This window comes from Cyphomyrmex costatus, unplaced genomic scaffold (assembly GCF_001594065.2).
Source record: "Cyphomyrmex costatus isolate MS0001 unplaced genomic scaffold, Ccosl1.0 scaffold132, whole genome shotgun sequence".
NCBI classification, from domain to species: domain Eukaryota; kingdom Metazoa; phylum Arthropoda; class Insecta; order Hymenoptera; family Formicidae; genus Cyphomyrmex; species Cyphomyrmex costatus.
Genome location: NW_017275304.1, coordinates 792,716 through 808,752, shown reverse-complemented (window position 1 = coordinate 808,752; position 16,037 = coordinate 792,716). Strand labels below are relative to the sequence as shown.

The following is a 16,037-nucleotide window of genomic DNA, read 5'->3' as shown; positions in this document are numbered from 1 at the left end:
GGAATAAAAATATTTGTTTATACCATCTAAATAGTTTAGTGGGTTATATGTTAACTAAATATTTGGGGATCCTAAAATTTTCTATATTATCGACGAAACTATATAATTTTTGTATAACAATTACCTTTTCTTTCTTCTCCTTTCTAAGATTAAAGTACCTTTACTCATTAATATGTGTTTGTGAGGTAGAGTCTGAAAACGACAAAAATTTCCAAAATTGATTTCTTCTTTACCATTTCTTACAATTAGTCCAACATGATGCTTCAGAGTCGTTACACGGCGTGACATTTGCTTCATATAAAAGCTGTGCAATCTGTATTTACGAAATAGTCCACAGATTAGTAATTTGCATGAAGAAATAACGTGGAGTTTTTTAAATTAGACTTAGATGTCTAATTAAAACGTAATTATTACATGAAAAATGTGTAGCTGTTAAAAATGCCTTAATTATAATGTTTTGTTTAAAATACTAAATTTTTTTCCAATATATGTATCTATTTATAATTACATTAATGTAATCTATTAATTTTTATTAAACTTTATATTCTTTAATTAACTACTTTTCTGATTTTAAAGTCATTATTTTAAAATAAATAATCTATGTAATTTTTATATAATTAGTGACACAATAAAGATTGCATGATTAATGTCTGATTGTAATTAAAAAATTTCCTCAGACGAAAAGAGTCAACGGAAAAACGAAGTGTCTGAGGAAAACGGGTTAATCATGTATTTTTGGCATGCCATGTCTAAATGCCACCGTTTATGCAAATATTTAGCAAAACGCTCGCGCGAATAATGCTTCACGTTTCGTATTCCGGCGTACATATAGAGAAAAAAAAAGGTTAAATAAACATTAAAGGCAAACAGAGAAGAACCGGATTTGAAGCATGCGGCAAACCCAACCGACGCGTATCGTTCTTTTGAATCTGGACTATTTTTTTCTCTCTCTTTCCCTCTTTTTTTTTCCTTCCTTTCTTCATCTCTCTCGTTTACTTTTGACCTGTATCCCCGAGGCAAAAAGCTCTATCCACGATTTTAGCCACGATGTCACCCTGATGCCTCGTAATGACTCTTCGTTCGTTGACGCGATATAATTTGAATCGTGGTATTCCGCGGAAAAACGTGAAAAAAATTATGGCAGATACGTCGTAACAAGAAAGATGTATCCCGAATGAGGCGAGCTTTCCTTTTTTTCTTTCCCCTTTTTTTCTCTTCTCTACCGCTGTTGCCGTGAGTCTAAGGCGCGTTTTCTGTCGTAAGCAGAAGTACTGTCAGGACATCCGGCGTCCGTGATACGTTTCCAATATTTCATCGGCTCGTTTGCGTTATTTCGCTAGACAACTCGTCGATGCGAGATCGTCGGCTCTATGGTTCAGCTTCAGGTATCCATGCTTTTTATTATTTGCCATTGTCATTTTGTTTCTTTTTTTTTTATAAGATCGCTTTACATATTATTACTTATCACTTATGTGATAATGTAAAATGCCACTTTTGCAATGGCGTTCGGCTTATTAAACGAAATCGAGAAATATCGGAAGTGTCAAGCGCCGTAGGACATTTTTGTTTTCAATATGAAGAGAAACATATGTTTTGCGAGTTATTTATATGTATATCTCTTCTATATTGATAAGAGATTATTATTAATCTATAGAAATACCATTATTAACATTACAGTTATTACGTGCACGTATTTAATGGAGTTCAATGCAATGAGACTTGAGTGATCGATAATAATTGGTGCAGCGAAATACAGTATTAGTCGGTGCGCCGCGTTGCCAATGAATTAATTTGTCGGGTATATGTGTGCGTGTACGTGTGTATATAGGAGTGCGTGGGAGAGTAGGAGAGACAGAAGTCGGACTGTTAATCCAATCTACACGCCAAATCAGGAATGATGGCCCGGTAACCGTTCGCGCCTTTTAATGATCCATACATTTTGATTCGAGGTAGGAACCCAGCGAGAAACTTGATTTCTACGTTACGTTGGGCTAGTGAAACGTGGCGATCATTAGCAGAAAATTAGGTCCCGTAATTGAACGTTTGTCGAAATTTCCCCGGGAATTGTTTGCGATTGAAGCGTTCACGGCGGCTACACGGAGGTTAACCGTTCGCCGCATACAGGAAATGGGCGTTCTGCGCCGTGTCATCATGCGGTCGTATCGGTTACACGAACGTATTTGGCGCCAGTATGCAGGAACTTTGAGGGTCTATCGGCAATTTCTTTCCAAGCACCGATCTCTCCTGCTTCTGTTAATTATTTATCGACGAGTCGGGACTCTGACGGGGACTTTAAAGCCGCTAAATCTACTTGACGTTTATTTACGTATAAGTGTCATCGTCAATGATATGTTTTGCAGAATCGATGGTCATTGCGGTTATTAATGCATCCGGTAGCAAAGTCTGAAAATATAACGACAAGATGAAGGAAGCAATTGTTTAGAGTAAAAAAATTGCCTATGTACAATACTTACTTCCGAACGTTCGTTAAGCCATTTTGCGAAAGACCTGACGCTCTCCAGATGCGTTATGTCTTTCCAGGCCACGTCCATCGTTTCTAGATCCGGCTTCACATTTTCGCATTGTAGCCATTTCTCTCTCACCCGATTTTTGGGCGGTACGAACCGATACTTCCAAGGTATTGCGGTACCAAAGCCCATTGTTTTGGCCGGTTTACTCTCGGCTTTGGCGTCTCTGATCAGATGCTTTCTGGTCATGGCAAGTTCACTTGCATCAGGACATTGTCTCACTGCGGCAACGTCGTCAGGTACCATCGGCATTTCCCTCATTGACATCTATCTCGAATATAATCGAATATTTTATTTTTTTATCTCCATCCAGCGTAATATTAAAAAAAAATTTCTTTTTGGTATGAAAATTTCTGACATTTTCGAAGATGATAAATTTACAAAAAAACAATCTTATATAAAAATTAGATTTCTGTCGTTAATTTGTGTTTTTCCTTTCTATCGAAAGAGAGAGAGAGGAAATACAATATTATTTTCTCCACGAGAAACTCGACGAGCTTTATTTGAGAAATGCGAACATGCAATCAGGTCAGCCTTCTAGTACCACGCGTTGAAGTTATAATTCAAATCCCGCGTTGTGCGGTTCACCGCTCAAAGTGCGTGTTATCGTTGTTACATCATGCATCGCATTATGATGTTACGCAGTTGTAGGACTATCGCGTGCACGCGCGAGAACGCATTTACGGGAGCGCAATACCCTATGCGTCTATGCACTTTGTTTCTATCTGTACCTCCATCGTTCTGCTGGCGTCAGCCGTAAAGTCAATTTCGAACATATCTCCTAGGACTTCCTCGTCGATGACTTTGTCGGTGCCACCTAAACTGCGTAGCCAATCGCAGAAGTCACGGCATATCTTGTTCGTAATATTTCTTGCTCTCATCTCAAGAGTAGCCTCGGGATCGTAGCCTTTAAGATCGGCCGCCGTTAAAGGACGCCAAGTGACAACCTGTAACGATCAGCTTTGGTATCAAGAAACCAAAGAACCTTTCGCGTGGATCTGTAGAAGCTATAGATTTTAGCGTATACAAGACTGATAATGTTATATCGCGTTGTCGATGTCGTTACCTTGCGCCGCGGTTTCTTCAAGAAGAGAGCGTAAGGATTCGATCTGGCTTGACCTATTTTATGCTCATCTCCGTTCGTCGAAATGTCTTTGGTCGTTGGGGGATGCACCTGCGGGCGTATAAAAGCTTACCTTCAACTAATAACTCTCAAACGGACAAAGCGTACTGTCTCACAGTATTAAATAAGAGACTTATTTCCATTTTTGATTTATATAATCAATTTATCGAATATAAAAAATATATAACGTAGCGAGAATGTAATGTCCAATTAGTTTTAATTAATTTGTATTAAAAGAAATTAATTAGAATTCATAATCATGAAAATATAATGTTAAAAATTTAAAAGTTACGCGACAAGGTTCTTCTTAAAACTATCTACATAAATTCGTTATAATATTTGATATATAAAATATCTGATAGTTGCAGAACATATGTACGTACAATCAAATCGAAGGGAATCGCGCCTTCCGCCTCTTCTTCTTCTTTTTCTTCTTCTTCTTCCTCTTCCTTTTCGTAATGCACTGTCGCCTCTTTTTGTACGGTTATTTTCGGATACCAATTCGGCATGCCCAATAATGGGGCGATAAGATTATACGAGTTGAGCGGCAAGGCATGTCTCAGCAGACGGGAATTGCAGGCGAGAGGCTGTTTCGTGGAGAAAACAAGGTCAGACGGGAATTTATCAGGGTACAAATAACGTTGCGAATCCATCAGTAACTTCGTTAATCTCGCGACTAATTTAGCGCGCTTTTTTGTCGCCATCATGCCAGCGCTGTGTTGTTTTATCACTCGTAAAGAGAATTCGTTTGCCAAGCTCTCCAGCATGATCGTGGCCGACACGTTTTCGCGATTCGCTTTCTCTAAAAATCGCGAGACTTCGGCGACCGTCAAAAGCGGTAATTCCACGCTCCTCTCCGCTTTCACCGAATCGGAGGAAGTCGACCCTTTCGCGGAATCTATCTCCTCCAAGGGGATTACCTTTCCTCGCCCATCTTTTTCCTCGCCTCGAGGAATTTCGAACGTACGTCTCGTAGAATCTTTCGATAAATCCTTGATGCTCGCGCAACTGTATCCTCTCTTCAGCTCGTTCTTTCGTGCAGATTCTACGATTGGCGATATCAGCTGTTGGTGCGACTTAACTTTTAAGAGGGCACTCGGAGTCTTCGAGAGCGTATCCTTCTCCTCGTCAGCTTTTTCAGATTTCCCACTGGCTGTTTTCGACGGCGGCCTTTCCTTTGTTGTCTCTTCAGTTTCTACGTCATCGTAATATTCATCGTCAGATTTCTCCTTCATCGAAGTCGCGGTCTCCATTAGAGCGATTCGTGACTCCATGGTGATCGGTTTTTTGTGTCTCAAAGCTCGCAAGGGTTCCATGCTGGGTAGCAAGACCGTGGGTAAATGACAAGGCGCCATATTTTTGTATTGGGATGGATCATTATCGAGCGCCAACGGGGATGATGTCTCATCGTCGGAGGTATGTGCCTCCGAGGACGAAATTTTTGATCGTTCGATGTCCGACGATATTGAAATCGAGCTGGAGGTGGCCTTCAAGCTCTTCGGATCTTTAGATAGCAGACTTTCAATGGATTTTGGTGTTTTATCCTTAGATTGAATTGGCTCAATCTGCATCGAAATCTCGGTACCTTCTTGTTCCACTTGAAGCGACGGCGACGCTGATTTGCTTGACCCATCCTCAACCGTTTTTGGATATCTCAGAATTTCCTTTCTCTGAGAATATAATATCTTCTGCAATTCCTTGCGAAATTCCGGAAGTCCGTCGGAGCTGGACTCGCTATCGTCTTTCGCTTCAATTTCCGTTAGCAATGACGCTCGCGAGAAGACAGTTTCGGTTTCGTTCGCCTTCCGCAGGGATTTATGCATACAGGATAAGCACCTATCACAGTTTTTGCGTCGAAAGCATGAAATCCTCGGAATAGCGTCTAGGAGTTTCGCCGAACGATTTTCCCGGGTTTCGTACTTAGCAAACTTCGTGCTAAAGGCGGACTTCGTCAATGATTTTGCGGGAACCATGGAGGATTTGTCGGAGTTTGACTTTAACAGCTTATATTTAACGCCCTGCTCTTCGATATTTTCAGCCCATGTTTCTCTCAATCTTCTTTGCATCTCGCGTAAGAAAGGAAATTCTGAGCTGTGAGTCTCGGATTCAAGACTTTCACTCTCAGCCACGTCTGACTCGTCCGTATCTCCTATCGATCTGTCAGTGGAAGCGCGCGATCTCAACGACGTTTCCTCCCACATTTTGGGTTTGAAATTCAGATTTTTGTTAAGCGTCAAGCGCTTCAATGCCTCGTATGCGCATCGTTGAGAATAATTCAAGAATTCTTGCGTTCTATTATCGATCGTCTGCTCCAATTCCATTTGAAGATTGGGTGCTGTATCTTGTCATTCTAATTCATCGATAAGCTTCTCTCGAATTTCAGGAGCCCGTAAATTCGATGATTGATTTATTACTTTGCCAGATATTCTTTTAATTCTGTTTTGGGATTGAAATGATTTCGGAAACGACGATGCAATTTTTAAATTATTCATGGACTTCTTCTCTTTCGTAAACTTTTTGTTGAGAGAAAATTTAAATTTTAATGTACGAATGTCAGATCTGAAATTGTATTGTTTGTCTAGTATATTGTTTTTCTTATTTTTAGATTCGATCTTTGCAGTTCCACTTGCGGTTAAGTCAATAGTATTATCTAGATAATACTCCAACTCCTTTCGTGGAACAGTAACCCTTTTGATCTTCTTACTTTTGACAGAAGTTATTCTGTTCTTATCTTTATTATATTTAGATGCATCCTGCACGTCTGGCAATTTGTTCAATTTTTCTCCCAGCGACACATTTGCTCTCGGATCTTCCGTCAAATATCTTTCGATATCGTCGTCAAAAATTTTCATCGCGGGTTCATATCTGTGAAAAGGACACGTCCTCTTTGAATACACTCTTCCATCTCTCGATTCGTCATGTGATGTGATAGAATTTTTGGAAAAAGCATCAAGCGTCTCCGGTTCTTTATACGAATCCACTTTTTTCATTGTAAATTTATTTTGAATAGTAACAAGCGTGTGTTGTTCCTCTGCGTTTGTCCTAGCGATTTTGATTGCGTTATTTTTCGATGGTTTCTTTGGTGTGGGAGGAGAGATTTTAACTATTGGCTCTCTTGCGTTAGAAATAAAACTTTCGTTATCTCTTGTTGAAATGATATCCGGCGCTTCGGAGGATTTTAGATCTACGAGAAGTACGTTTTCATCGAAGCTTCGAGGAACGGAAGAATCTACGATATCGCGAACATCTGTTTCAAAATCGCGCAAAATAGGAATGATAGGAAGGTAGGATGATTTTGGAAAGGAGTTTCTTACTCTAATTAACCTTTTCTCTTCATCGTCGCAAAACCTCTTCCAGTACTCCTTCGATTTAGGAAAAGGACGGTCCCATCTGAAGCGAGGTTATATATTATGCAATATATATAGCAAGAAATTTTGTATTAATTTTTGATGGAATAACTTAATGAAATATACATTTATTTTAGGAATTTTTTTCTATGAGATACTGTGCTTAATAAAGAAATTAATTAATTGATATAATAATGAATTATTAAATTATATGATTAATAGTAAAATTTATCTCTAACGCTTGCAAAATATTTTTATACTGATTCTATTTTTGTACTATTCGACATACTTTGTTCCCTCCATAATACGTAGCTTTTGCACTAAATGACGATGTCTGGGTTGTTTCAATTTTGATGGATGAGACATTTTTAACAATTTTATGATATTTTCTACACTGCGTAATAGATCGATGAGTTTGTTTCAACTGACGCAATTTTTTAATATTTAATTAAGCCACGATTGCGTTCTTGGCATCCTGTAGTGATTGCCGATATGGACTGAAGGTATTTAATTTTGTTGTATCGATCAAACAAATTTAGAGCATAAAGCGCAAATATGCAGTCATCGGTCTGATGACGAGCTTCCGGGAAGCCGAAAGAGATGGTAGTACTTTCCTCTCTGAAGCTTGTATTGATCGTGTAGGTCGAGTTCTGTACCACCGACTGACGTTCATCATGTCTTGAGAGTCCTTTTCGTTCTCTAAACTTTATAACCGCGTACGTTTTCAGTGACTGAATTTGTATCTATCGTGGATAATATCGCGAAGTTCTAAAATTTATCTGAAAATGATTCACACGTTTGCTGCGGATTTTGCTCAAAATTTGACAGATGTTCCACGAGATGTCTTCACCATTTAAGTTTTGCGTTTCCGTAGGGATGACTGATCTGCAAAGTCATTTGGGCTTAGCAAATTTACGGATCTAAACTTGCTACACTACGGACATTCATATGCATTTATATGCACACTTTCGTGAATGATCGCTAAAAAGAAGACTTACTGAATCCGAATATATATTTTTTTAATAGTCAATCTAACTAAACATTTATGATACTTACAGTAAATAAATATTTACTCAATAAAAGAAAGTATGGTTGAATCAATGATTCTTGTACCAAATAAATATAAATGTTTACATTACTTAAATTTGAGAAGCGCCACTACGATCAAAGTTAAATGTTGTGAACTAACATTATACATATACATATTCTTTAAATAAATGTATACTTCAGAATTATAATTGCGTGTCCTTACTATCGGACTTTCAACGCTTGTTTACATTTAGTAAATATTTAAATTATATTATTCAGACAAATATTTAGTAAAATTTTGTACATTTTTTGTTTTTAATTCAACACAATAAAGAAGCAAGTGTAAGAAGAATAAAAATATAATAAAAATGGAAATAGAAAATAAAGTTTACTTGCGAAATTTAATAAATACAAATTTTATATAATTGTGTTGGGGAAAAAGTCCTTTTACATATGTAAAAAGACTTTAAAATATATATAAAATTATATTTAATATACATTTGTGTGTGTATAATTTGATATATAAATGAACATTGGTAATGTAAATTTTTATATGTAGCACTTCAGTATTATTCATGAAGCAATTCCGGTTATCTTTGGAAAATATATAAGCAATATGGAGTATGATTTTAAAATTTAATGAGATGAAAGAGGGAAACAGGGTAGGACAGCAAAGAGAATACATCTCATAAAGTAATTATTTTAGAGGCAAAAGGGACACCTTTTCGCAACGAGGCATCGTATAGTTACGCAACTTCGGTATTAACTGCCGGCCAATAAGCTGCAGCACATATTGTGCTCGCTTGCGACCACCGAGGAAGCTCGGAAACTTCCAATGCGCCCGCGCACGTGTGTATTTTGCAATAAATAGACGCATTGCGCTAACAATAAGTTACGTACGTAATTACGTACATAACTTACGCGAGGAGGAGCACACTAACATTCGCACTATGGTACATTGACCTAGCGATGGGACAAGGTACCAGTGTGGTAGCCATCTTATTTCCGTTGTCTCAGCTGTCGCCAGTCTTCCGGTCGGGTGACTCGATGCACCTCGCATTCGGCGAGGAGACAATTGGATGAAAATAATTACTCGCAGCACTGCAGTCCGTATTGGAGTCGCTTATATATATCTCGAAATTTCGAATAAGGTTTTTGATCTGAATAATGCGTTATATGGTAAAATCAATGTATATAGAAATAATAAAACATTTTATTTTTAAGAATCGTCATTTATTCACTGGTCTTTTTCTCGTAAATGTGTCAGTATAAAAATAGTTCGTCAAATTTGATAAATTTAAATGCAGTTGGAATTTTTTAAAAGAGAGCAATTTATTATCCCTTCCCCCAAATATCAAATTATAATTTTGGCTCTCTTAATTGAAAGAGAATATTATAATCACATTTATAAAACTGCGCATTAATCTTCTCCGTTTGCAAAATATGCTAATTAAAAAATAATTATTTGAGTTTTATCATGTATTTATCTCTATATGTTTGTGAAAAATGGATGCAAATTTATTATCATTGAGATCAACGAAACATTTTCATAAAAATATTCTCGGCACTGCCGCTAATGAATTATTCAATATTATTAGCTGTTAAACGTGAATCTACCGAGTAGGTCGCTCGATCATTTAACAATCTCTTGATACTTCGTGGTCGAGAATCGATGTTTCCAGTCTATGCCCACGGAATTTCGGAATCTTTGATTCGCGTGAGAGTATATTGGAGTACAGTGGACGTGTTGGAATGAGTAATTCGTGGTTCGGCGGAGTTTGACAGTTCGCTAAAAAGCTCTCTGCCACCACAGGAAGTGAGTTGACAGTCAGGAGAATGCGTATACACGCACATTTTGCGGACATCATCGGTGTAGTCACGGACAATGGCGTTCATTAATGACGCTTGGAACTCGTTCCGCAGATATTGTCGTAATATTAAAATTTGAACACACAAAATATTTCTTTTTTTTTCCAAAACAATTTCTTAACATTAAGGCACTATTTTTTTGTTTCTCATATTCTTAATGGTATCTTTTTTCTTTTAATAAGTCTACTTTATTCTCATAGACAGAGAAAAAGAGGACAAAATGAACCGCGCAAAAAGTTCAGCTGAAAAGAATAGAACAATTGGTCTACCGATTTTCAAGATCGTTTCTTTTATATGCAACAATAAAGCATTTAAATTAATAATACTTAACTGATGCGTAGGATAAATTTACGTAATTGATACATAATAATGTTTATGAATAAATATTTACTGCTGCATAAAGATATCAATTTGATCTTGTAATACAGATTGATGAAATGTAAGCATGCAAAAGTGCGTCATTAGAAACTCCATTAATAAACAAGATGCACGACATGTTATGCATTTCCACAAGCGTATGCGTGTGAACGAAGTTCGCGTGCATACATAGGGGTTAGACGTGAGGACGTCACCCACGTCGTGCAGAAATCCCAGGAATATTTGAGCAGCGAATGTCTAAGCAACGTCGGATATCAGACCGTCTGATACCCGCTACTCTGACAGCAGGTCGTCGACGCGTGTAAAGTTAGTCGGCGTGACAATGATAGTGAGAAACTCGGCGGAAAATTACACGTGTTTTCCATCGCACGGACGGGGGAATAATTGCACATCGGACAGAAATGCAAGTTTCATGTTTTCGAAATATAAATTCTGATTAGAAATCCCGTAATGTCATAAGCTTATAAATGTATGTTGCGTAGCGTGGTCCACGAAATATTCATCGTGCAGCAGCGAGGCTAATAAAGTTGGTAAAGCCGTTGTGCGAATCCGCGTATAATGATAAATTTTATAAAAACTACTCTCCATACGGCAGAGTCGAGCATAATTTCATATAATCGTGAGACTTCCTGAAAATAAAATGTCACGATTTAACTGCAGATTTAATTGGGGATTAAATTTAAACGCATTTGAAAATGAGACGCCGGGGTCTTCCCATTCACGCTTTGTCTATTATTTCATCAAAGGATACCATTGTACAAAGATGTTAATGGAAGACTATGAGAAACCTAAACGCGTTGTAAATTATGAATTGTACGTTGCCGCTTAAGGGCCGCTTATGGGCTATATTTGCCCGTAGGAGATATAACTGCGGCGTGCACAATTCCAGTAATTTCTCTGCCGCTTATACGTATAAAATAAGATACGATCAACGCCGTTAAAACGCGAGACGCAGTTTGGAACGGACGCGGCGGCAGCAATTAATTGCGGAACGGAATTGTTCTTTGTTACGGGAAAAATCGCGGATAACGCCTTTCTGCGCCACCACAACGTTTAAAGCGCGAGCCACGATAGGATCGGTACGTGAGATTACTTTGGGCTTTCAGTTAACGCACGGCTTTGAAACGAGGCGCCGCGCCGCGGCCTGTTTCCCCCGCCTGGCTGCCAACAAACTTTAATTTAACTCGCTCTCATACGTCAGGCATATTGCTGGCTCTCCTTGCCTGTTACTATCCCAGACTGGGGCTTGATAATCAGCCGGCGTCTTCTTCGTGAATAGCCCCGTCACTTCTTACGATTTGTTTCGTTGCGTCTTATGCGTTATCTCGGAATTAATCTATTTTGAAGCTTGATTAATTCGATATCTCTGTCAACACGCTTTCTTTAAAAATTATGAATATCAAAAACGAACAATGTCAGTTTTTCAATAGTTGATATGGCTTCTAATTATGGAAATAGTAATTATAAATTCTTGAGCGTTGATTTAAAATTAAAGAATTAATTACTCATTTATTACATATCATGCTAATTAATTTTATCAGTTTTTTCAAGACTGTTAACAAAACATGAGACGAAATCTCCATGAGATTTATACTTGATTTATATTACTCTGTGTGTGTTTACTGTAAAATGGCTCAAATTTGAACCGAAACGTGCAATCTATTTTTATGTATTAATTTATCATTTTATGTAATATAATTGTATACTATCGCCCGCGTTAAGCTTCTACTAATTAGATTAAAAACCGGATTAGTTAATTAATTTTATATTTTCCAGATTATACAATGTAGATTTTATAAAATAATCTTCATTATTTATTTGTAATAATCATAACATTATTTTTTAATAAAGAATTATATATATCGTGTGTGATGCATTATATTTATACAATATTATATATACGTAGTCTTGGTCTCGCTGAGAATTTGTATCTGCTTTATCAATTCAATATTGAAATTATTGAAAAACAGATCGTCAGTTCGAAATGCGAGAAATGCTCTCGTGGATGAAGTAAAAATCTTTAAATCACTGCATGTATGGTACATTATGTGCTAAATGTTCGAACGCGCGCACAAACTTCGACGACATAATCGGGTTACGCGTAATTATTTCGTCGCTTGTATAGTACGTGGGCACGCACTCGAAATTCTATGCGAGCGGACGGCGCGGAGAGCGGGCGCGTGAAAAAATTTTTAAACGTGCCGAACTAATGGTTATTCGCCGCACACGGAGTAATTAGAACTTTTCCGCGCTAATGCTAAACTGATTGGGAAACACTGTTCGCGTACACGCTCGCTCACACACCAATACATGCGCATACTGTCTGGTAGAATGAATTTGAGAAGCAGTCGAAGCACAGGAAAACAAGATTAGGCGGCTAACTTTGTTTGCCAGGACCAATCAGCAGGCCCAAGAATCTTAACTCGGCCCGAGTGCATTCTTCTCGAATTAAGATGACTTCCGTAACGTAGTTCGTGATTGAAATAATTTGTACATTCGTGTCTACATCTCGTCCAGAGAATAGCATTAATTATAATATTCCGCAATTTCGCAGTCAGAGTGTGTGATTATAATCCTTCTGGGAAAAGCTATTATTCAAATTCTACGAAAACAGACGTCCTATGATCAACACAAATGAATGAAAAGGATCGTATTCGGTTAAGAGGCAGATTTTAATACTCGTAAATCTAATAATATTTTTTCGTGAACTTTTACTATTTCTAGTTCAAGCAAATTGTGAGCTGATTATTTTCGAAAAGAGTCTTATGAGTCTTATACACAATGACGTATTTTTGTAAGAAAATAAGCTGCGAATTTTACACAAATTTGTACTTTTCTCGATTTGCAGGATAGTATGCGGCGGATTTAGTAGAGTTAGTCTAACGACGATGATAATTCCTACGGGGTTTTATAATAAAAAGTAGCGCCGCGTGCAGAGAAAGTGGTTTCCTGAGGTTATCGTCACACGTAAACGCCTGGGAATATGCTCGATTATGGAAAATCCTGTAATTCTTCTTTTCCTTTTGCCGAGCTCGTTCCTCCCTTATCCTGCGCCGCTGTCTTACACATTCCACCAGACGATTTCGCACGTCTCTCCATTGGACGTCTCACGTGCAGCCTCGCGAGAGAAGTCTTATCCCGGATTCTCGACGTACCCCGTGTGAGACTACAGACACGGGGGTCGTCGTCGACGAGTGGAGGATTGGTCGTAGAACGCGTAGTAACGCGAGGTCGAATCAGAGGAGAATGGACCATCCCCTGTTATCAGCTCGGAGCCAGCCGCCTTCTCCGAGCCGACAAATTACTACATCCCCACCAGCACACCATTCTAGTACCAAATCACACCGATCTCTCCTATTCTGGTAGCACCGGTTTGCTTGTGTCTCTTCCTTGTGTCATCTCCCCCGCACGATACTCGCAGCTGCCTGTGGTGCCAAGGTCGAAGTATCATGGTATATAACGGTATAAGCTCCCTCGAAAATTAGAAGCTTCGTAGTTTTCATTATTTAATGAAGAAAAAGTTTCAACACTGCGAGTGCGATTTGAAGACTTGCGATGTGTTTTATTTTATTTTTTTAAATTGATCTCTCATCTGTTCAGCATAGTAGCTAGGTAAAAAGCGTCTAATTAATTTAGAACAGCATTAAGTTATATTGTTGCGGTCGGATCTCTAAGTAATTTATTAGAAAAAAGGAAGATTCCCCTATTTCCTCTCTCGAGCTTTCAGCTTTCTTAAGGATGGAAAATTTTCCATCCATGAAGATATCGTTAATAAACTTCAACCATTTCTTTCCCCTCTTGTCGGCGTGGTACATGGAGACGTCGCGAGCGAGAGAGAACGTAGCGGAATAGGGGGCGTCTGCACGGGGCGGGATAAGGTGGGATGACGCCGAAACGTATGGCCTCTGATTTATAAAGGAAATAATTTCGCGGGGGCAATCCTTTACGTCGAGTACCCGGAACGTGCGAGAGAGAAAGAGAGCGAGGAAGGGAAAGAGAGAATGGGCTGCACGGCCGCTCATCTCCCTTAAAATTCATTACCTCGACTAATAGCGACGTTTAATATCTGGTCGCGGGCCGGACGTTTTACGGTAGATCACTCTAATACACGGAAACTATGACAATATCTCCGGTACCACAATCAGCAATTACTCGTGGCTTTTTCCATCGCTTTCGTTCATTTTGCTTTCGCTGTTTTTCGCAGGTTTTTAATTTTAACATACATGTAGGGTGCAAATAAATAGCGTGATACCGAATATCGCTTTTTTAATTAGATCAACCGAAATTAAATTACGGCCAACGATCTGTAATTCGGTAACGATCAACGTTATTCGCGCGTGACGAGAATACACATCTCTTAATATAACATAATCTTTAGCCGTTTGCGAATGTTGCGATTGATTTGCTCTCCTTTTACCGTGACGTTTAATTTAAAGCGCCAATTTGGCATTGGCTTCGGCTAATAGGCAATTACATCGCAAACTCTCCGTTAATTAGCCAAACCTTGTTACGAACATCGCATGGAAAAACATGGACGCGCGTTGACACAATTAGCTCATCGTACGCGAGCTTTTTCGAAATTTAGTTTTACCGTGCATATCGCACTCGATTGCAATATAGCCGTTCGTTTACCGGGGACCGGTCGCGTAAATACGTCGTCCCGCGCGAAAACGTTTACAGGATGCCGAGTCACTTCGCCGGTGAGATGTAACATTTACGCCGCGAATGTCAGAATTACATGGCGAATTTCCCCTTCCTCCCCGCGCCGTGCTAGTTTTCGTGTTCTCTCTCTACCATCAGCCGGAGGTGCTCGACTTCCGTGCGATAGCTCGCGGTGGATTGTACTAAATTTTTTAATTCCTTACCATGCGGCTGCGTTCCGAGATGGAGGTAATGAAAACACACCGTCACGCCTAAGTTTCCCTCGCGCGGTACTTTGCATATTACATAAGGTTTTTGTTAGCGCTGGATTTTAAGTACTGATAAGACATGACAAAAAGGAAAGGAGTTGAAATCAAGATCCTTTTGGTATTAATAAAGAAAATTCTTTTTGACATTCTCTTTTTTTCCGAAGGGGGTAATTTACATCTGTCTTGAGAGGATATTTCTGAGAAGATGTCAATATTGCATTGAGGAGAAATGAAATAGCTCTTTAATACATATCAATGATCGTAAAATATACTCAAATATACTTTTGCTATTAGTAACGCTGTATTAGTAATCGGATTCGGTTATTTTCTGCTATATATAATAAAGAAATTGAGGTGAAGAAAAAAAGAAAACATCTTTGGACATTTTGTACAGTAGGAGAGAGACGCTACACGTTTATCCCTTCCGAAGAAAGTCACGCGGAAAAAAAGAAATAGAAAAGTTGATGAAATATTGGAGAGCGGATTACACGGGACAATATTCTGTTGTAAACTGTTTCTCCCATCTACCCTCTACGTCGCCAAATAGATACTGGTAGCACATACCTTATCGCGTATCATCTTTCTCGTTATTTTCGTCACCCGCTTGATCGTCTCCAGTTTTCCGTTTGTGACTATTTATTTATTTTATTTTCTTTCTAGGTACTCTTTGTTTCTCCTTATATATTATACCTTCTAAAAATAATTTGTCATATTAATAATTTTATTTGTAAGTACATATATACGGTATATCTTTTCAAGACAATGATGGGCTTAAAATTGCTTTAAAAATTCAAAATTATTTTATTACTTGAAACCAAGATTTTTTTTAAATATATGTTTTGAATCATTAAAC

At 38.4% G+C, this 16,037-nt stretch overlaps 1 protein-coding gene across 1 annotated transcript; it reads right to left on the bottom strand.

The window, feature by feature from the left end:
* Window positions 1–1,727: 1,727 nt before the first annotated feature.
* On the bottom strand, window positions 1,728–7,482 carry LOC108782663 (uncharacterized). Its single transcript, XM_018550983.1, has 7 exons — window positions 7,288–7,482; window positions 6,966–7,041; window positions 4,035–4,238; window positions 3,595–3,702; window positions 3,260–3,475; window positions 2,475–2,795; window positions 1,728–2,403 (listed from the first exon to the last, which is right to left on the bottom strand). Exons 1-7 carry the CDS (start codon window positions 7,362–7,364, stop codon window positions 2,323–2,325), a joined length of 1,083 nt encoding a protein of 360 aa, XP_018406485.1. The 5' UTR covers window positions 7,365–7,482; the 3' UTR covers window positions 1,728–2,322.
* Between the last annotated feature and the right edge of the window lie 8,555 nt (window positions 7,483–16,037).